We start from the raw sequence: 23673 nt of genomic DNA on the forward strand, positions 1-23673 counted from the left end.
ATAGCTTTTGGGCTATAGGACAAAAGCCAAGAATTGAATTTTTAATTAACATTCCACTAAAATCTATGGAATTTTGAAACATTTCTCGCACTTCAGTTCAATTCTGTTAGGGGGAATAACTTGTAAATCCCGTTTGGTGTGTCTCATCTCTCTCTCTCTCTCTCTCTCTCTCTCTCTCTCTCTCTCTCTCTCTCTCCCCGGCTGCTTTGGATCAGTAGGGTACTTTTCTCAGTGTACTTGTCAGTGGATAAGATAAATTTTTTTTATTAGTTTATTAATTTATAGAACAGAGTAGAGAGAAATAATACATGAACAACATGTGAATTTGAATTAACTCTAGGATTTTACTTTTCCTCATTTTTTTTTCCACCCTGTGTTAATGATTTAGCAATAATGAAGATAAGTACTAGAGTATCTAAAAGTATATTTCCACATGTAATGTTTGGGCAGTTGATGTGTTATACTTTTAAAATGTATTGTAAATTTCCTCTATTATTAAATATTTAATTAGCTTCAGCTGCTACAGAACAAGATCCTGTTTTATATTTCTGTACGTCCTCTTAGTTACCTACATGGTGTTGTACAGTATTTACTTAATAAAAACCTAGTGAATAGTGATGAAAGATTGGAAAAATGATTTAAAATGTTTTCTCAAAGAGTATGGCTTTTCTGCTTATCCTAGAACTATTTTTAGCTAATTAAAAAAAAAAATGATCCTTTCATTAGTGAACATGAACTTGGTTCTGGCCAAACTGACATTTAAAGACTTCTTACCTAGAGTTTATATATATATTATCCTACTTTGTTTGTTTAATGTATGAATATATAGTTTTTAAATAGGTGTTTTTTTTCTTCAGTATTCCATTTATTATATTTCACAGTATCCTGATCTTTAAGTTATTCTGAACAGGAAAATAATATAAAGAGAAAACTAATTTTTAATGACCTTATTTTCTGCCTTGTTATAGCCGAGACAGATTTTGACATTGTAACAAAAGGACAAGTCTGTGAAATGACCCAAGAAATTGCTGACAAAACAGAAAAGTATAATAAATGTAAGCAACTCTTGCAGGTAAGCTAGCCACCTTGTAAGTGAAAGACATATTTATCAAATGTAATGGCTTAGGTTACCTTTATTGTTTCGATTGATGGGCGTCCTAGGGTTTCTTTTTTATACAGCAGGTACATGTACTGGTGTTTCGTTTAGCTGTTGAGAGGGCGTTGTTGTGTGTGCCTTTTCATGTAGATCTGTATGTAAAATCATGGTCCTAAAATTAGTTTTTGTTCACCTAACGTACTTCTCTTGATAATGGGCAAGTGATTGAGGTTGGATATTGTTTGTCTTATTATCAGGATACATGGAACTTTATAAAAGAGAAGTGCTCCTTTTACATTTACTGTAATAATAGTAAAGATTTCTACCAAATCTTAAAATGACCAGATTTGCAAAGTGGAAAGGGAACATTAATCAAATGAGTTGTTGCCTTTACAGTGTTACTTACTTTGATGATTTTAAACTATATTATTAAAATATTTCAGTTTTGTAACTGTCTTGGTAGCATTCACTTCTAGAGTATGTAAAGGACAAAGGAAAAATGCTTCTCATTTATATCTGATTTGGAGAAGGAGGAAAAGCTATTTTGTGTATGTGATTTTTGTTTGTTTAAATATTTTTTTGTGTCAGTTTCTTTGCATGTGGAGAGGAGAGGGATTATTTTTCAGAGCTGGAGAAGTGCATATATTAGCTCAAGGTTACTAGAGTAATTTAAAATATTTTATGCTACTGCCTTGTAAATAATATTAATGTGATTTTTTAAACCAGATTTTAAACTGAATGTTTATGTTGCTTCAGATGATCTTTCTTTCTGTGGAAGTGTTGATTAGTACAGTTTATGCTAGAGTTCAATGTAGTTATTTATGATAAGGGACTAAATTATTCATTAAGTATAAAACAATTCTGGATGAATATTAAAATTTCATCATGTACTATTGAAAGGAAGATAGATTGTTCCATGGAAAGTAAAACCTTCCTCAAGGTACATTATTTTCTTTTACAACTGTGTTGAAGTGCAATTGAAATCCAATAAACTGCACATATTTAAAGTCTGTAATTTGATCACTTTTGCCTATATAGTTGTGAAACTTACCAGGTCAGGGTTCTTTTTTTTGTATCTGTTCGCAACTCATCCCTCCCTCTGTCCCCATCCCTGGGAAACTATTGGCTTGCTTTCTGTCACTATAGATTAGCATACTGTTTGTACAGTTTCTGTAAATAGAATCATATGGTTTGTACTCTGTTTCCTGTCCTCTTTCAGCATAATTTTTTGAGACTTGGGTATGTTGTTGCTTATATTGGTTCTTAACTCCTTTTTATTGCAAGAATTCAAATCTTTACTATTTTAAAAATTGGGTTATCTTACTGAGTTTGTGTTCTTTATTCTGGCAATAAGTGCTTTGTCTCATATATGTGTAGTAATTATTTTCTCCATTCTGTAGCTTGCCTTTTCATTTCCTTAATGGTATTTTTAGAAAAAGTTTTAATTTTGATGAAGTACAGAGTATCAAAAATTTTTTTTACTGTTTTAGTCTTTTTATGTTCTAAGAAACATTTACCTAATTTAACTTATATTTTCTCTTACCTTGTCTTCTAGAAATTTTATAGTTTTACATACAGATGTATTAGCCATTTTAAGTTTATTTTTGTGTGTACTGTGAGGCATGGTTTGTATAGTATGGTTAATCAGTTGATTTAGCATTCTTAGATGAAAAGACTTTGTTTTCTCCATTGACTTGCTCGAAGTACATTTTAAAACTTTTCACCTTGAACAAAAATCTTCAACATGAAGTTGGCCACTTTACCTTTTTGTTGTGTTTGTAACTCCTCCCTTTTAACATCTGAGTTCTAGAGTAGAGCAGTGTATGACAAGTCAACCTAGAAGTTGTCTTGGTCTGGAAATCCCAGAGTTTTATTTATCAGTGTCAGGAAACAGTGGCACTAAAAGTATCTAATTTTTATTACCTTCCTTTACAAAAGTAATACATGGTTATTGTGAAATATGGTATTATAGGAATAAAGAATAAAGATGGTAAAAAGTACCATCATGACCCTGATACCCAGAAATGAGCAATTAATTATTTCATATTTTTCTATACAGTACTACATAGACATCATATAAAATTGTTAAACAACTTTTGAAACAAAGATAGGATTACATTATGTATTTTGTTTTTGCAACTTGCTATTTTCAGTTAATGAATCTTGACATTTTTCTTTGTTAATTCCATTATGTGCAAATAAAGTGATTTATTTGATCTTCCACTGACAGACATTCGGTTATTTCAATTTTTATACTGTTACAACAGTGTTACAATATACATTTAGCATATACCTTAGTATTTTTTTTATAATTTAAGTTCTTTATTGTTTAATATATTACACAAATCTCCCCCCTCCCCCCCCCCCCATTGTACCTTAGTATATTTGTGTGTAGATATTGGCTTTATATGCATTTAAAATCTTTTGGTAATTTAATAATTTTATTTAGGATGAGAAAACAAAGTGCAATAAATATGCTGATGAACTTGCAAAAATGGAGCTGAAATGGAAAGAACAAGTAAAAATTGCTGAAAATGTAAAACTAGAACTAGCTGAAGTAGAGGACAATTACAAAGTAAGTTTAATATTCGTATAACTTAAGGCATAGTTGTGGTACTTTTGAAAATGTGTTATCTATAATTTTTATCCAATGCACTTTTTATGTTTTATAATCCTCACTTGAGGATACTTTTTTCATTGATTACCAGGTCCAGGGATTGAGCCTGGAACTGAGGTACGTGCCCTTGACTATAAGTGAAATACTGTAGAATACGTTTTTGCCAGTGTAACATAAGCCAACAAATAAGCCTGAATGGTAAATGATATTTGTAAGAATGTTAGAAAAAAATTAGCAGGCTGTACAGCTAATTTATAAGGAAAAAGATATTTTTCTAAGGAATAAAGTGTAATCTTATATATTCTAAGATATATATGTGTATGTATTAGAGCAGTGGTTCTCAACCTTCCTAATGCTGCGACGCTTTAATACAGTTCCTCATGTTGTGGTGACCCCCAACCATAAAATTATTTTCGTTGCTACTTCATAACTGTAATTTTGCTACTGTAAACAATATGTAATTATATATGTGTTTTCCGATGGTCTTAGGCGACCACTGTGAAAGGGTCATTCGACCTCCAAAGGGGTCACGACCCCCAGGTTGAGAACTGCTGTACTAGAGGCCTGGTGCACGAATTTGTGCACCATTGGGGTCCCTTGGCCTGGCCTGTGGGATCAGGCCAAAACGGTCTCTCTGATATCCCCAGAGGGGTCCCGGATTACGAGAGGGCTCAGGCCAGGCGAGGGACCCCACTGGTGCACGATTGGGGCTGGGGAGGGATGCGGGAGGTTGGCCAGCCTGGGAGGTACCGTGGGAGGGCGCCAGGGCATGTCTGGCCCATCTTGCTCAGTCCCCAATTGGTCGGACCCCAGCAGCAAGCTAACTTACCTGTTGGAGCTTCGGCCCCCTGGTGGTCAGGGCATGTCATAGCGGCTGGTCGACTGCCCCCTGGTGGTCAGTGCATGTCATAACGAGCTGTTGAGCAGTCTTAGCATATCATTAGCATATTATGCTTTGATCGTTTGAATGGACCAGGTGACCAGACACTTAGCATATTAGGTTTTTATTATATAGGATAGTTTGGCATATTTTTGTGTGTGACTAAATAAAGGAAGTTCTAAATTATTTAACTTTACTAAGGCATAACTAATTGTACCTATAATTTAATTTTGAAATGTAATATTCTTAACGACACCAAGAATTCCTTTAGGTTTCCCCTATTGGGACTGGAGCAGGTGGCACATTACAGTGTAAGGTAACTTTACTGGTAGTCCTTTTATTATCTTACTAGACGCCTGGTGCACAAAAATTTGTGCACTCGGGGGAGGTGGGGTCCCTCAGCCCGGCCTGTGCCCTCTCGCAGTCTGGGACCCCTCAAGGGATGACCACCTGCTGGCTTAGGCCCGCTCCCCGGGGGATTGCGCCTAAGATGGCAATCAGACATTCCTCTGGCAGCCCGGCAGCCCTCGGGGGATGTCCAGTTGCCAGCGGGGAGCAGGCCTAAACTGCAGTCGGACATCCTTAGCGCTGCTGAGGAGGCAGGAGAGGCTCCCACCACCACCGCTGTACTGGCAGCCATCAGCCTGGCTTGTGTCTGAGCAGAGCTCCTCCCATGTGAGAGCGACCTGACCATGTGAGGGCAGCCTCCTGCATTGAGAGTCTGCCCCCTGGTGGTCAGTGTGTGTCATAGTGACCATTCATTCCCAGTCTTTCTGCTGTTAGGGTCAGTTTGCATATTACCCCTTTACTATATAGGATAGAGGCCTGGTGCACGGGTGGGATCCGGCTGGTTTGCCCTGAAGGGTGCCCTGGATCAGGGGGGGGTCCCGCTTGGGTGCCTGGCCATCCTAGATGAGGGGATGATGGCTGTTTGCAGCTGGTCACACCCTCTTCATGGTGGGCGTCCCCACTGGGGTGCCTGGCCAGCCTGGATGAGGGGATGATGGCTGTTTGCAGCTGGTCAGACCCCCTTCAGGGTGGGGGTCCCAACTGGGGTGCCTGGCCAGTCTGGGTGAGGGGCTGAGGGCCGTTTTCAGGCTGGCGGGTGACTGAAGCTCCCAACCTCTCCTTTTTTTCTTTTTTCTTTTTTTAATTCTGGGATTTATTTACCTTCTATGGCTCTCACTGGAGCTGAGAGCCGGCTTTAGCTCTGAGGCTCGGCTCCAACCCTGAGACCTTGGCTTCTGAAAGCAGGTATCTGGGTTTGTTTGGGTTCTAAAATTGTAACACTGTTGCGGTCCTGCTCACTCCAGCTCTGAGATCCCGGCTGGCTGAAAGCAGGTTTCTGGGGTTTACTGAGGTTCTATAATTGCAACATAGTTGATTAGAGTGCAAGCTCAGAGGCCAGCAGCGGCAGGCGGGGAACCTTGGCTTCCTCTATCACTGGAGCAAGCAAGCCTCCTGTTCGCTTCAGCTACCTGGCTGCCGGCCACCATCTTGGTTGGCAGTTAATTTGCATATCTCGCTGATTAGCCAATGGGAAGGGTAGCGAAGTTACAGTTAATTACCATGTTTCTCTATTATTAGATAGGATGTCAGAAGAAATTTTGAAACTTTTGTTTCATGATATTACTGTTTCTGAAATTCTTGTGGATATTTTCAATGGCTGGCAACTTCACTTACCACTTATAAAGCTGAATACTGAATTTATATGAAATTTTATTTTTGAAGATTGACAAAATGATTTGGTAAAGACTTATTGAAGCCAGTTATTTGTAAAAGACTATATTAGCTATTAGTCTGGTGATCTTTCATAAAGTAAGCTACAATGCTATTCTTAAGGAGTTTGTGAACTAGTAGGTATTGTTAGAAGTGTAAAGGTGATATTCACATTCACAGCCTAGGTTATCATCTGCAAACAATGGGGAGCTAAATAATATTTTCACTTCATTAATGACCAAAATGAAAATATTTAAGGTTATAACAGCTGGTAAAGGTGCTTGGCTTTTTGTTTAGTGCCCTTACCCTTATTTTTCACTGTTTACAGACAAGCACTCATACCAGACAAGGCAAACCGTGATGAATAAGTCGGAGTTCTTTAGGACTATTTTGAATTAAGAGTTAGACATATGGAGAAACCAGACCTTTGTAAGACCCAGTGGAGGGGAGAAGAAGCAGAGCTAGGAAAAGAAAGCCACAACATTCTAAGCCAGCAGATAAGCGTTGTTATCCTGTATAATAAAAGCCCAGCAACCGAATGGCAGAATGACCAGAATGACCAGTTGACCAGTAGCTATGACGTGCACTGACCACCAGAGGGCAGATGCTCAATGCAGGAGCTGCCCCCTGGTGGTCAGTGTGCTACCACAGTGGGAGTGCTGCTTGACTGGGTGAACGGCTGCTCCTGCTGTGAACCCTGGGCCACGGGCAGGAACCCGGGCTGAGATTGTTGACTCCTCACCCCCTAGCCTCCTCCTCCTTGCTCCTTGCTGCCTCCTCGCTCCTTGCTGCCACCTCTGGGCACCCGCAGGCCTCACAGTGCTGCCTCCGGGTTCGCAGAGCTGACCCTGGAGGCTGGGAGGCAGGTTCATGACCACCGGGGGACTGAGGCCTACTCCGCTGCCTCTCAGTGCTGTTGTCCCTGAGCCTGGCCCTGACTGGGTCCCCTGGAGCGGTGAGTGCTCCGGCTCCATTGAAGCTGCAGGACCAGGGAGCAGCCGCTCAGAGGGTGGGTCCACAGCTGCTTGGCTGACCGGGATGAGCAGTGCTCCCACAGTGGGCTGATTCCCGAAGGCCACGCTCCCCACCAGTGCATGGGATTTGTGCACCAGGCCTCTAGTATAAGTTTGGAGGTCAGAAGTAGCATCATCTGGGAACTGTAGTGGAGTAGATGAGACTTAAAAGACAGATCAAAGCCAAATTTGGGTGCATTTTGCTGTTCAGACTTTTCTAGGGAGAAAATGGACCCAACTAGAGTGAGTCTGGTAGTGCAGAGAGGATTTATAGGTGGGAAGGGTTTTTGAAGGCAAGAAAATGAGGTGGAAATATTCTTAGGATGAATTACTACCTTCCTTGGTCACTTACCATTGAATAGGACATGAGTTTATCAAGGAAACCATTGGAAGACATTCTTATTGGACAAACTGCTGAAGAGGAATCTTATTTGTATTTGTATCTATAATGTTTATGCTGTAGTAGATGAACAATGGGTGGTTGAATGAATGAATAAATGAATGAGAATCTGAAAATTTTGGGGAGGGGAGAAAGAGGTGAAGGGAGAAGCATTCTAACATAATTCCTAGCTTCAATCACAGTAGGCTCTGAGATTGATAATATCAATTAACAAAAATAAAATTAAAAAAATAGGAAAGTAGATTTGAGACATTTTGCCCTTGCAGGGCAGAAAGATAGCAGTGAAACATGTCTAACCATCAATTAAAAAGGCAGATTTGGAACTTAAGAGTGTGGCACATGAGTTAATGCTTGTGATTTATTCCCATGAGGGTTATAGTTGAAAGCATAGAAGAAAGGGAGTTTTCAGAGAGAATATAGAGAGGAGAAGCCAAAGAAGATACTTTGGGGAATAATGTATTTGTAATTGTGAAGAAGTGGACACACAGAGCATGAGAGAATGACAATGTTGGTGCAGTTTCACATAAAAAGGAGAGAAGTTTTAAAAGTAAGGGAAATTGGTCAGTAATGACAAGTAATTCACAGATGTAAAAAATAAGAACCAAGGAAAACATATGGATATGGTAATAACAGTATAATATTTCTTGAAGTTTACGGAGAGAGTAGATAATGAAAAAATTAATTACAATTTTTTTTCTTTATTTAGCTTCAATTGGCAGAGAAAGACAAAGAAATAAATGGTCTAACTTCACATTTGGCAAACCTCTCCAGGGAGAAGGTATTGAACCATGCTCTTTAAAAAATGTTTTGTATGTAATACAGCTTTATGAAGAGACAGTTTTATAGTTCATGTGAGGGTGGTTTTTAAAAAAAATAGTTAATGAATAAAGAAAACACTGTTGAGACTCTTAGATGGAAAATGGTTTTTTGTTAAGTATTTTAAAATATTTTACCTCATAGTTTGAGAAAATGCTTACATGTTGAAACTTAGCTTAGTCTTTATATTTAACAATAAAACAGATTTTACAATGTTCAAATTTAGGAAAATAGTAAAGAAATTTTAAAGTCTATATAATGTATTCATCTGGTTTTCTTTTGTAATAGGAAATGCTTTAGAAGTTGTTAAATGATTTATAGCATGACCTAACATTCAATCAGAGCATACCTTTGTATTGTAAAAAATGCTTGTTTGTGGTCCTTTTGGGGGGATGTTTCTATTTCCTTTTATAAGTCTATGAAGATAAAACTCTTTTTATAATACTACAATATTATTTTCTCAACCCCTCACACCCCACTCCCACTGTGTTACATTTGCACACCGTGTGCAAAGGAGTGGTGGGAAACTGCTGACATACTAATTTATGCCAAGGCAGTAGCATTAATAGTTACTATAGTCATCCCAACCATGCATTCACAGTTTAAAAGAAAAAAAAGCTGCTTTCATTTTAAGATGATGAAATAATAAAATAATTTTATTAAAGTTTGATCCTGGGGTATACATCTTTTAAATATTCCGTGTGATGAAATGGGAAGTACCCCCAAAGCACTTCTGTTGCCTAATGAAGAACAATGGTTATTTTAAGGTAAAGCACTTGGGCAATTGCTGGAGTTATAGGCTGAACTAGCCTCTTTTTCATGGCATATTATTTCTATTTTAAAGAATAACTAATAGAATTTGTTTTTTCAGACTAGGGTATATGGCAGACATTACTTGAAAAGAAATGAGTGAGCTTGTTACTTTAAGGAAAAAAAAATTGATAGTATTTGTGTCAATGATAAAGTTCAATCTTTTGAGCAAACTAGAATTTTGGGAACCTTATATCTGCTATCATAAGCTCGATACTTCCCAAGGCTTACAGACTTACTAATGAGATTGGTAATATTAAAACTCTGACGTTAAATAACTATTTAGTGAAATGTGTCAGCATTTGGAAGATCTTCATAATTCATTGAACCAATCTGTAGTTTCAGTGACCGATGATAATATTCCAAAATGGTACGTGGTAAAAAATACCAACAAAACACCACTCAAAAGTGCTAGATAGACCTCCAGGTTGGATGACATGACTGTGATAGGTGCAAAATTATGACTTTTCGAATCCATCATTTTCCTCCCTACATGTCCCTTGGCATTCCATAATGAGGAAGAACCTTCCTTTGCCCTCATTTATGTTCCAGCAACAATTCTCTGACATCAGTCAACTGGATAGACTACAATTCAGTTCATCTTGGACACCAACTATTCAAGTTATTGCAGACCCAGTTAAGGGTTCAGCCCCACGTGCTCCCTGCTCCCCCTTCGATATTTTGCTAGAATGAATCACAGAACTCAGGAAAATACTACTTATGATTATTACACTTTATTATAAAGTTGTATTATAAAGGGCACAACTCAGAAACAGCCAAATGGAAGAGATGCATAGGGGCAAGGTGAGGATGGAGACCTGCAGAGCTTTCATGCTCTCCAGGCATGTGGCACTCTTAGCACAGTGATGTGTTCATCAACTGGAAGCTCCCCGAACCTAGTGTAAATGCTTTTAATATGGCATCTCAGTATACAAGTGTGATTAAATTGTTGGCAAAACAATTTAACTCAGTCTTCAGTCTCCCTCCCATCTCTGGTGAGTGCTAAAATTTCTAGCTCTCTCTAATCATGTGCTTAGTCCTTCTGGTGACCAGCCCCTCCCATGAATCTATCTGAGGGTCTACCAGTAGTCATCTTGTTTGCATGAATTCAAGATGGTCTCAAGTTTAAAAGGACTTGTTATGAACAAGACACTCCTATGATTTAGTAAATTCCAAGAGTTTCAGGACTTGTGCCAGGAATTGGAGACAAAAACCAAATCAATATCACAAAGTCTGTATATGTATGTAAGTATATATGTCTTTTTAATTTTTTTTGAGGGCCTGTGTCTATCCATCTCTGTCTATCTGCGTACCTACTTTCCTGCTTCCTACCTGATAGATAATCATCAGTATAAACTCTTTTTAGTCAGTGGATTAAAGTTTGTTACTGTTCTTAATTTGATGTTCCATAGTCCTAGATTTGGTTAGGGAGAGCACCTTCAAACTGTTTTCTGATATGTCTAGGTATCAAAAGAATGCTTTTGGTTTTTTGAGCACTTCATTTCTTTACAACACTGCAAGATAGTCTAGCTCCTCTTATACATTTCTTACCTCATCTTTGGATTGGCCATTGTTTTATAAGGAAAAAGCTCTGTTCTCACTCTGAAAGCAGTTATTTCCTCAAGGAGGTGTGATTCCTTACTAACGAGAAATGGTACTTAGAAATCAAAACAATGGCCTAGGTGTGCACATTTTTACTGGTTTTTATTGCTTCTAGATTCTTTCAGTGGACAGAAGTAGGAAACATTTACATTTTAGATAAGAGTTTTAGTCCAGGTTCACAGGGTTCTTCCTTGCCTTCCTCGATTGCTATTTGTACACCTTGTCCACAGTAAGAATCCTGGCACTGAACACTGTCAATATATCTATTTACTTGCTAAATCCAGTAATCCATGTAAAATAGTTTCAGAATTGCTCGCACCATACCACTATGAGAAGGAAACCTACTAAAAATAGAATTCAAGATTGTTTGCAGTTTTTTGTTTTTGTCCACTAGGCTCTCAGTATATTGTGTTCATGTGTTACTTGGCATTAGTTTTCTCTCCCCCTCCCTCATCTTTCTCCCTCTCTTTCACTTTCAGTGTGTGGTAACACAAAATAGCAAGTGGGTTAAAAAAAGACTGCAGCAATTAAACTGTGGATTAAAGATAATTAAAGCAATAGGAACACAAATGAAGAGTAAGAAAATTTTTATTTCTGGTATAAGTTTTGGTCAGTTGTACAATAAATTTAAAATGATGATCAAATCAGATGTGATAAGTTGAATACATATATTCAAATGCTTAGGACAGCTTTTTGAAATACGTATTTGCTTTTGTTACCAGCATTCGGATTCTTGGGTTCCCCAAGAGAGAAATAAATCAAAAGGAGGTCCTAGAGAAATTTCCAGATTTATTAAGATTATTTTCAAGTACAAGGGTGGCAGCACAGAAGAAAGGAAGGCCCTGAACTGACTGGCTCCATGTGGCTGCTTTTATAAGCTAGGGACAAAGCAGGCTTTCATGAAAAGACAGGCTTGTGGAATTTTTCATGTTACGGTAGGAGAAGCAAGCAGTTGGAAGATAAAATTCTGCCATTATTTTTGAGCAGGGAGTGGAGGGGTGGTGACATTCTTGTGGTTGGCTTATCTGTGTTTCTTCTGGCCATCTGGTATCCTTGGGATCCTAGGTACAGGTCTCTGCTGTCTCACTTCCATGATTGTTAATAAGAAACCTAACTTTTAAGTATATATTGTGCTTAGAGATAATACTAGAAGCAGTCACGATACTTTATTTTTATACATTTACATATCCTATATAATAAAAGGCTAATATGCAAATCGACCAAATGGTGGAACGGCCAGTGGCTATGACGTGCACTGACCACCAGGGGGCAGATGCTCAATGCGGGAGCTGCCCCCTGGTGGTCAGTGTGCTCCCAAAGGGGGACCGCTGCTCAGCCAGAAGCCAGGCTCATGGCTGGTGAGCGCAGTGGCGGTGGCAGGAGCCTCTTCTGTCTCCATGGCAGCGCTAAGGACCCCTTGGGGCATGTCCGACTGAAGGCTTAGGCCGGCTCCCCGCGGGCCTAAGCTGGCAGTTGGACATCCCCCGAGCGGTCCCAGACTGCGAGAGAATACACGCCGGGCTGAGGGGACTACCCCCCCACCCCCACACACGAATGTATATTTCATATATAAAAATATATATAAAATATGTTACATTTTACATATTTATATATATATATTTTTTAAAGTTTCATACATGATTTTGAAAGAGAGACAGTCCTGAATGATTATAACCATTTATAAATTTTGTGGTGGTATAAATGGCTAAAATCACACATGGAAAGTAATATGATGATTGTATTAACCAAATGGTTTAACAAATTGCCCAAAAACTTAGTAGCTTCAAACAGAGACTTTCAATCTTTTTCATCTCATGGCAGACATACATAAACTAATTACTAAAAATCATGTGGCACACCAAAAGAACATATTTTTTGCCGATTTGACAACAAAATAGGTATAATTTTTCACACCAGATGGCAGTTGTTCTGTTGGCTGTTATTTTTTTACTAGAGGCCCGGTGCACGACATTCATGCACCTAGGCATGGGAACGGGGTGGCCCTCAGCCCAGCCTGCACCCTCTCGCAGTCAGGGACCCCTCAGAGGATGTCTGCCTACCACGTAGGTGGGAGAGGCTGTTGCCATCACTGCTGCGCTCACCAGCTTCTGGCTGAGCGGTGCTCCCCCTGTGGGAGCACATTGACCACCAGTGGGCAGCTCCTGCGTTGAGCGTCTTCCCCGGTGGTCAGTGTGCGTCATAGCAACTGGTTGTTCCTTGGTTCAGTCAATTTGCATATTAGCCTTTTATTACTTAGGATATAGGATTTGACAGTCTAAGGGGAAAAGTCAGTGCCCTTGACTAGATAGTCAAGTATTGCATGTTTTAAAAATTCTTGCAGCATACCAGTTGAAAATCACTGGCTTAAAACATTTGTAATCTCACTTTCTGTTAGTGTGGCTTAGCTGGGTCCTCTGGCTTTAGATCTCACACAAGACTGCAATAGTCAGGGTATCACTTGGGACTCAGTCATCTCACAGGTATAGATCTACTTCCACACTCACTGAAGTGATTGTTGTCAGGATTAAGTTACTTGGGAACTATTGTACTGGGGGCCACATGTCCTACACTGCCATCTTCCATGCCTCTGTTTTTGACTCAGATAAAAAAGTTGTATAAACCATAGGCAGTGTAACCTTTAAAAATGTAAAGCTGACCGACCACTCCTGATGGTCTTCGCAATCAGCATACAGGCCAAAATTTATAACATAGCCTCTCATATTTTATATGACTGGCTTCCATTTATCTCTAGTTCCACCATAAGCCATAATTTCCTGTTTCACTATCTTCTATGTAGAACAGTGGTTCTCAACTTTGACTGCACATTAGAATCACCTGGGAATCTTTTTAAAATCCTGATTTCTGGGCCTCATCCTCCAGAAATTCTGTTTCTTTGTTACTAATGTTGTGGCCTCACCCCATAACAAAGAGACAGAATTTCCGGAGGGTGAAGCCCAGAAATCAGGATTTTAAAAAGATTCCCAGGTGATTCTACTGTGCAGCCAAGGTTGAGAACCACTGATGTCGAGTCTCTTAGTAGTTCGCAAACTTAAACTTGCATCAAAACCACTTGTATTGCTATTAAAACACTGATTTCTGGCTCCCATTCCCAGAGTTTCTGATTTAGTAGGTCTGGGGTGTGGTTTGAGATTTGCATTTCTAAAAAGTACTTGGTGCTGCTATTGTGGGACCACACTGTGAAAACTGTTCTGGTCACCCAGGCCTTATAACTCTCCAATTGCTTTCTCTTCTCAGGGCCCTCATTTATGTCCTTTGCCAGGAATAGTCTTGTCTATAATTCTTTACTTTGTTAAAACTTTTTTTTTAAAGAAGAGTTTAAGCATATATGAATATAGAAAGAATAATAAATTCTGTTGAACTTCTCACCCATCATCAGTAATTGTTACTTTTGGCCATCTTACTTTATTTATACAACCATAATACCCTTCCCTCCTTTCCTCAGTGATATTTTTTCAAGTATATCCCAGAATTCAAATTATTTCTCTCTCATTATTTATAACTATTCCTACCACTCTTGACTTACCCTTAAGTTCCAGATTAAATGACTCTTTCAGAGAGGCCTTCTTTGATCTCCCAGACCAAATTGGTTCATTCTAGGCACTCTGCCTGGGTCTGTTTTCAATGCTGAACAAAAAAGACTTAGTCCTAACTTTGTAAAGAATTGGGGTAGAGGTGAGGGTTCTGAGAAAAACTAGGGAAGAAGACAAAATTAAGCAAGGCCTTGGAATAGCACATAGAAATTATTTTTAAAACAATCTTTTGAAGCCCTGGCCGGTTTGGCTCAGTGGATGGAGCGTCGGCCTGTGGACTGAAGGGTCCCAGGTTCGATTCCGGTCAAGGCCATGTACCTTGGTTGCGGGCACATTCCCAGTTGGGGGTGTGCAGGAGGCAGCTGATTGATGTTTCTCTCTCATCGATGTTTCTAACTCTCTATCCCTTTCCCTTCCTCTCTGTGAAAAATCAATAAAATATATTTAAAAAAACAAACAAAAAAAACAATCTTTTGAAGTAATATAACACTATAGTGTCACCAGCAAGAAAATCACGAGTAACATAAGACAGCAGATAGAAAGTAAACTGGCCCTACCTTTGATGCATTTTATAGGGTGGGGTATTAACTGACAATAAACTGCTGATTCCTGTACATTTCTTATAACAAATGTTGTTCTAAGCAAATGCTGTAAATTATGTTTGCCCCATTTTGTTTATTCATTCAACAAATATTTAACTTCAAATAAATAGACATAATTCCTGTCTTCATGGACCTTACAATTAAGCAGAAGAGGAGGCAAATGTCCGATAAGTAAGCACATAAATATTAATTTCAAATTATAAATAAGTCCTATGAAATAAAAATACAGGTCCCAGGTATAAGTTTAATAGAGGAACTTAAGTCCAGCTGGTGTGGCTCAGTGGTTGAGCGTCGTCCCATGAACCAAGAGGTCACAGGTTCATTTTCCGTCAGGGCACATGACTGTGTTGCAGGCTTGATCTCCTGTAGGGGGTGTGCAGGAAGCAGCCGATTGATGATGCTTCTCTCATCAATGTTTCTATCTCTCTGTCCCTTTCCCTTTCCCTTCCTCTCTCTCTAAAAATCAATGAAAACATATTAAAAACAAAACAAAACAAATATTAAATTAAAAAATTTTCAAATGTTACCTTAACACTAGATACCTGATTAGTGATTTTTCTGAATCATCATTTTTATATTTCCAGATGACCTACTTTCTATCTGAGAATGGAAGAGTTTTCTATATATAGTAATACTTAAAAATAATTAAATATATATATATACACATACACACATATAGATGTGGAATATATACTTAGTAGTATGAATCACTAGAGGCCCGATGCACTAAATTTGTTCAAGGGGCTTGGCCCTCGCAGCCGCGGTGGCTTGCCTTGGCCCTTGCAGCCCTGGCTTTGTCTAGAATGATGTCTGGAAGGTCATTCAGCTTCCGGTCTAATTAGCATATTACGTGTCGAGTATGACTCCCTCCACGTTCTGTGTGGAGTAGGGTTCGGTATCTGAAAGAGGAGCCACACAACAAATGAGAGAAAAAGACACGAGATAATTTTGCAATATTGGGGGACCAGGCGGGCAAGTCCCGAAAGACTTCCACCGATGCTCAGGCCGCTCCAACCTTTTATTTGGTCTAGGGTTGCCCTAGGGTAAGGAGGTTTGTTTGGGGTAGCCCTAGAGTAAGGAGGTTTCAATGACACACAGATTAGGTCATAACATCACCCTTAGGCAATTTACATGATTAAAGGTAGGGAGGTTGCTTCAGCTATCATTATCTAGATTAACTGAGTGGTTCCTAGATTAACTGGGTGGTGCACAGCCCTGACCTTTGCTAGGACTTTCAAGGGCTACTAGCTTTTTGCGGGGTCTCTGTCTAAACTCAGCTAGTGAAGACAATGAATGGACTCCGGCAATTACGCTTTTATTATACATCAGTAGAAATACAGCATTTCTACTGAAATGCAATAATAGCATGATGATTAAATAATGACCCCGAAGAACTGATCTTATAAAAATAATATAGACGACCATTTATTTACCTTTTTGCTATAACTTAGAGGCTGCCTGGAAGTGATAAAAGAAAAAATTAGGAGGATTTTATACCTTGAACAACTTGTTCAGAGTTGAAAGTAATTCAAAACATTTAATGTCTGTTCTCCCTTACTCTCACAGCATCACATGTGGCAGATAAGAGCAATACATTGTTCCTTCTATTTAACAGTTGGAGTACGAATAATTTGTAAAACTATGGCTACTGTGAGACATTTTGGGGCCCTGAAGGAAAAAAGAAAGATTTAGGCACTCTCTCTAGCAAAGGAAAACCAGCAAAGCAAACTTGTGTTCCCTGGAACTGAAATTGTCAAAGAGGACTTCTAACAAAATCTATTTCTTAAATTGTGGAGGCTTTTTATTTTAGAGAACTGCAAATCAGCTTAATATTGTTTTGCTCAGGTAAGATAGCTATACTCATGTTAATGATTGTTTTTTAAGATAGGGGAGGAGATCCCACATGGGTTCTTTTTGAAAAATATTTTTTATTGATTTCAGAGAGGAAGGGAGAGGGAGAGAGAGATAGAAACATCAATGATGAGAGAGAATCATTGATTGGCTGCCTCCTACACACCCCTTACTGGGGCTCGAGCCCGCAACTGGGACATGTGCCCTTGACTGGAATCGAACCAGGGACCCTTCAGTCCACAAGCTGATGCTCTAGCCACTGAACCAAACCAGCTAGGGCCCACGTGGGTTCTTGACCAGTTTTGTTGCAAGGGTATTTTGACAGTCTGGTGAAGTCTGTTTTCAGAAAATACTTTTAAATGAATAAAGCAAAATATATAGAACCACAAAAAAATAAATTCTAAGAAATAGTTACCAAAATATTTTTTAAAATTTGTGATATATGAGTATATGTGCTTGCTTATTAAAATGTTAAATAAGGTTTAGTATGTCTAATTACCATAATTTCAAAGTAGTGATGAATAGAATGGCTGTTTTGAGACAGCTGCAGTGACATATGAAATGAATATATCTGTGACTTCTGTAGGTGACAATTAAAGGTACAGCAACAATTGCTGTATTTTTTTTTTTTTTTTTTTGGCTACATTCATAAAGAAAATGCTAAATGTCAGTCAGAAGTTAGTGAGAAGATATTAATTTTCCCTCCCTTCTAAGTTCATGGATCTCCTGAATTCTAAACATGGACCCTTTGGGGGCAGGGGCGTTGTGAATGCAAATTTAAGAATCTTCTCTTAAGTCAAGAGTTGAGACTTCCAATTTGCCAAACAACCTAACCATAACTGTTTTGGCCATGTCTCTTTATCCCGCCTCCAGTTTCCCCCATGAGAAATCCAAGCTGCTTATTACTGGTCCTTTTCTTACCCTGCATCCTACTTGCAGAGGATTTATGCATTTTTTTATGGTAGAGGAGAGGATATTAACTTAGAGTAAATTCTTTATTAGGTCAGAACTCTCAATGAAGTTGCTTGACTGTACCAGTGCATGCATATAAGTCTTTGCTGAAACCCTTGACTCCATTTAAGTAGTTTATTGTTTGCCCACAGAATAACTTAACCATACTCCTCTAATTAATTTGCCTAAACTTTTGCAGAAGTATTTTATCATCTCTAACTTTTTTGCTCCTTTTGTACCCTTTTTCTATTTTCTCAAATCATCTTTGAAATATTTTTTTACTTTCTCTTTTTTTTCTATTCACAATTCTGAGCTATTATAAATAGCATGTTTGCAATTTTTGAAACATAGCAGATGAGGGAGCATCTATTGAGGGACTGTTGTGTTCTAAACATCCCTGCATTTATCAGTAGCCCTCTGAGGCTTGGAGAAGATAAGTTTCTCAGGGTTATTAGTGCTGGAACTGGTGAGCAAATTAGGTTAGTCTGATGTCATGCTCTATCTCCCCTGCCCCCAACTTTTTAGTTTCAAGTATGCCCAGTATAGCTTTGCTAGATTAACCTTACAAAGACCAGTTTACCATGTTGTTATTGTTCAAGAACCATTAGGCCCATTGTAGTAAACTGTATGACATAGATTTGGCACATTTGACCACCAACCTGTCTTTTTAGCTACATCTCTCCTCCTCTTCATGCATCCTATGCTCTATCCATATCATTCACTTACCAATCCTGCAATATGTTACACATGTCTTCTGTACTCTTCATGTGCTTAGGAGGAGCTTTACAATCCTCACCCAAGTGTATGTTTTTATTGATTTTTAGAGAGGGAGAGGGGGAGAGAGAGAACATCTATCAGTTGCCTCCCATACCTACTCCAGTCATGCCCCAGTTGAGGATTGAGCCTGCAACCTAGGTATGCACCCTGATTGGGAATTGAACCCCCAACCTTTTGGTGTATGGAACAACGTTCCAACCAACTGAGCCACCTGGAGGAACTTTATTTTTTTTTTTAATCTTTATTGTTCAGATTATTAGTTGTTCCTCTTTTTTCCTCCCATAGCTCCCCTCCACCCGGTCCCCACCCCTCCCTCAACCCTCATCCCCCCCCTCCCACTGTCCTCATCCACATAGGTGCACGATTATTGTCCAGTCTCTTCCTGCATCCCCCACACCCCTTTCCCCCCCAAGAATAGTCAGTCCACTCCCTTTCTGTGCTCCTGATTCTATTATAATCACCAGTTTATTCTGTTCATCAGATTATTTATTCACTTGATTTTGAGTTCACTTGTTGATAGATGTGTATTTGTTGTTCATAATTTGTATCTTTACCTTCTTCTTTTTCTTCCTCTTCTTAAAGGATACCTTTCAGCATTTCATATAATACTGGTTTGGTGGTGATGAACTCCTTTAGCTTTTCCTTATCTGTGAAGCTCTTTATCTGACCTTCAGTTCTGAATGATAGCTTTGCTGGATAAAGTAATCTTGGTTGTAGGTTCTTGGCATTCATCACTTTGAATATTTCTTGCCCACTCCCTTCTGGCCTGCAAAGTTTCTGTTGAGAAATCAGCTGACAGTCCTATGGGTACTCCCTTGTAGGTAACTGACTGTCTTTCTCTTGCTGCTTTTAAGATTCTCTGTCTTTTGCTCTTGGCATTTTAATTATGATGTGTCTTGGTGTGGTCCTCTTTGGATTCCTTTTGTTTGGGGTTCTCTGTGCTTCCTGGACTTGTAAGTCTATTTCTTTCACCAGGTAGGGGAAGTTTTCTGTCATTATTTCTTCAAATAGGTTTTCAATATCTTGCTCTCTTCTGGCACCCCTATAATTTGGATGTTGGTACGCTTGAAGTTGTCCCAGAGGCTCCTTACACTATCTTTGTATTTTTGGATTCTTTTTTCATTTTGCTTTTCCAGTTGGGTGTTTTTTGCTTCTTCGTATTTCATTTCTTCGACTTGATTCTTGCGATCCTCTAGTCTGCTGTTGGAACTCTGAATAATATCCTTTATTTCAGTCAGTGTATGCTTAATTTCTAGTTGGTCCTTTTTCATAACCTTGAGGGTCTCACTAGATTTCTTGAGGGGCTTACTACATTTATCGGCAGTCTCACCAGATCTTTTGAGGGTCTTACTAAATTTATCAGTGGTTTCTAGAAAGTTCTTGAAAAACCTTAAAAGTGTGGTTTTGAACTCTATATCCAGTCATTTGCTTTCCTCTATTTCTGTCATTTGTGACCTGTTTCTTTGTCTCTGCATTTTTTATGCTTCCCTGTATTGGTAGAGTGGCTTTGTGTGCTAGGTGTCCTATAGGGCCCAGTGACTCAGCCTCCCCAGTTACCTAAGGTGGACACTCTTGGTGCACCCCCTTGTGGGCTTTGTGCACAGTCTTGTTGTAGTTAAGCCTTGATTGTTGTAGGTATCACTGGGAGGAATTGACCTCCAGGCCAATTGGCTGTGAGAGTCAGCAGTGTCTACGGTGGGAGAACTTCTGTGCTGAAGACACCCTTATGAGGCAAGACTTGCTTCATTGGGGCTTTGGTGCTGACTGAGTCTGCCCCCTAAGTGTGTCCCTTATGGATCTGAGGAGTTGTAATTGGTTGGTCCCACTCTGACCACTGGGTACATTGGCTCTTGGATCTAAGGAGGTGCTAATTTAGCCTCTGCCTGAGGCTACCCAGCAGGAGCTATGAAGAGATCTGCAGATTCCCCTTCCTTGTTTGGGGTTTGGAGGTGCCCAAATGAGACCCAGCTGTGAAGCAATGCAAGCTGCTGTGGGGCCTTGGGCCTTCTCTTGGAAGTTCTGGGTCTGTCTGGCCCAGCTGCAGTTTGTTAGGTAATTTTCAGATTGCAAAGGGCCAGGGCATTCATATGCAAAAGCCTCTACCACAACCTGGGTGGGGCGGGGTCTCAGGGGAACAACATGGCGGAGCAAGCAGCTATGGCTGATCCTCATCCTACCCTAAAAGGCCCGGCGTCTCAATGTCCCTTGGTAATCGCTGCAAGCACCCCCGAGAGAAAGCTGCCCTCGAGTTCCGAGTTCTGCCTGCTGCCAGTAGTCCAGTTTCTCCCTGTATGAGTCTGGGTCCCCAGAGGCTCACCCGGAACTGGAGTTCAGAGCAGTCGGGGGCTTGTGACTGCCTCCCGATTCAAAAAGACAGCCACGTCCTCAGTTGCCGGCTTTTGCCACATGCGCCTCCGTACCTCTGCACTTCTGCACCTCCTCTGAGTCTCAGTGTGCTTTTCTCTTTCCTTCTAGTTGTAGAATTTCCACTCAGCCAGCCTTCCTGTGGTTCTGGATGATGTCCGTTCTGTCTTTTAGTTGTATTTTTGAATTTGTTGTGGGAAGCAGCAATTTCTGGTGTTGACCTATACCGCCATCTTTATTTCTCCTGGAGGAACTTTTTTTTTTTTTAATATATTTTATTGATTTTTTTACAGAGAGGAAAGGAGAGAGATAGAGACTTAGAAACATCGATGAGAGAGAAACATCGATCAGCTGCCTCCTGCATATCTCCCACTGGGGATGTGCCCGCAACCCAGGTACATGCCCTTGACCGGAATCGAACCTGGGACCTTTCAGTCCGCAGGCCGATGCTCTATCCACTGAGCCAAACCGGTTTTGGCTGAAGGAACTTTTAATTCCTGTATTTCTTCTCACACCTAAATTGACTTGCATTTTTCATGTTTACCAGTTTTGCTCTCAAAGATGAGTTATTCCATTTTAAGAACATTTATATATATAAAAATTTGTTAACATAGAATCTTATCTCTACTCCCAAGGGATGGCAGTCAGCAAAATCAGCTTAATTTTACTTTAAGATGAAATTATTTTCTTATTTCCTTTATTAACACATATTTGTGGTTTTTTTTTAAAAAAAAAAACAGGTTTATTGAGGTACAATTTACATGTAATTAAAATGAATACATTTTACATGCAATTTGGTAAATTTTTGGCAAATACATAGTTCTATAACTACCATTACATTCAAGCTATAGGATGCTTCCATTACTGCACAAAATTCCTCATGTTCATTTTTATACTCCTCCAGCAACCCCCAGTCCCAGACAACCACTGATCTGCTTTCTTTTACCATATAGTTTGGCCTTTTCTAGCATTTCATATAAATGCAAGCATGCAGAATTGAACCATTAACCAGTTCTTGGACATTAATTCTTTTATTAGCTGATGGACATTTGGATTATTTTGCTATTATGAATAATGTTGCTATTAACATTCTCATACAAGAATGTGGACATAGTTATTTTTCTTGAGTAGATACCTAGGAATTGCTGGCTTATATGGTAGGTGTATGTTTTTAAGAAGCAGCCAAATTATTCTTCAGTATGGCTGTATCCTTTTGCATTTTCACTTCAATGGATGAGCATTCCATTTCTCCATAGCCTCACCAACACTCGGTAATGTCAGTTTTTAATTTCTGTCATTCTAGTGGGTGAGTAGTGTTAACTCATTGTGGTTTTAGTTTTAATTTCCCTGATGACCAGTGATGTTGAGCATCTTTTTATATACTTACATTTTTATGTAAGAATATATAAGAATCTATATTCATATATATTCTTTTGTGAAGTGTTTGTTCAGCTCTTTTACCTATTTTTTAATTGGTTGGTTGTTTCTTGGTTATATTTTATTTTAAAAGTTCTTTATATATTCCAATACAATTCCTTTGTCATATATTTTGGAAATATATTCTCCTAATTTGTGATTTGCCTTTTCCTTTTTAAAACATATATTTTGAAGAGCAATAGTTTCTACTTTTGAAGTAGTACAGTTTAGCAATATTTTTCTTAGCGATTCATGCTATAAGTGTCCTATCTTAAAATTTTCCCTAGCTCAAGGTCACAAAGATTTTCTCCTGTTTTTTCTTTCAGTAGTTATAGCTTTATTTTAAATATGTATTTAAAATTATATTTTGGGTATGGTATGACATAGTCAAAATTGATTTATTTCTATACAGATAGCCAGTTTTTTAGCATCATACGTTTAAGAGACCATTTTTTATCTCCATTGAATTACTTTTGCATCTTTCTTGAAAATTAACTAAAAGTGTGGGTATATTTTTGGACTCTGTTAATAAAAAAGATTTATATCAGGGGTCAGCAAATTAAGGCTTAACAAGCAAAATAAGTCTTGTGGCCTTTTTCTTGTAAATAATGTTTACTAGCACATGGCCATGCCCATCCACTTAGGTATCCTGGTAGATTTGAATAGTTCTGACAGAGACTGTGTGTCCTACAGGCTGAAAATATCTAGTATCTGACATTTTATGGAAAACATTTGCCAACCCCTGATCTACATGTTTATCTTCGTGCCAATACTATATTCTCTTGATTACTATAGCTTCGTAAGTCTTGAAATCAAGTTGCCTTCCAGCTTTGTTCTGCTTTTAGAAAAGGGGCTATTTCAGGGCCTTTGTAATTTTTTACTATGTTTTAGAAATCAGCTTGTCAATTTATACAGATGCCTCATAGGATTTGTGATTGGGAATGCATTGAATCTATAGATCAATGTGGAGGGAATTAAAAGCCTAAAAATACTAAGTTTCCTATCCATGGATGTGGTATATTTTTCTAATTGTTGAAGTTCTCTTTAATTTCGCTCAGTAATGTTTGTTTTTAATGTATAGGCCTTCCAAATCTTTCAGGAAATTTATTCCTAAGTAATGTTATTGATGCTAAAATGGAATTGTAAAAATTTTCCTTTTTAAGTTGTGTGTTGCTTATATATAGAAATAGAATTGATTTTATATATTG

General features: G+C 38.8%; 1 protein-coding gene across 2 annotated transcripts in view; it reads left to right on the plus strand.

Annotated features, from left to right (window-relative positions):
* The window catches only part of TAX1BP1 (Tax1 binding protein 1), a 66074-nt gene that overhangs the window by 32297 nt on the left and 10104 nt on the right, over positions 1-23673 (plus strand). For both annotated transcript variants that reach the window (XM_081102024.1, XM_081102025.1), the window contains exons 12-14: positions 969-1072; positions 3546-3671; positions 8432-8503. In XM_081102024.1, coding sequence (XP_080958150.1) covers positions 969-1072; positions 3546-3671; positions 8432-8503 — 302 coding nt within the window. The remainder of the gene's footprint in view (positions 1-968; positions 1073-3545; positions 3672-8431; positions 8504-23673) is intronic.

Source organism: Myotis nattereri (genome assembly GCF_964212035.1).
Source record: "Myotis nattereri genome assembly, chromosome: 11".
Taxonomy (NCBI): Eukaryota; Metazoa; Chordata; class Mammalia; order Chiroptera; family Vespertilionidae; genus Myotis; species Myotis nattereri.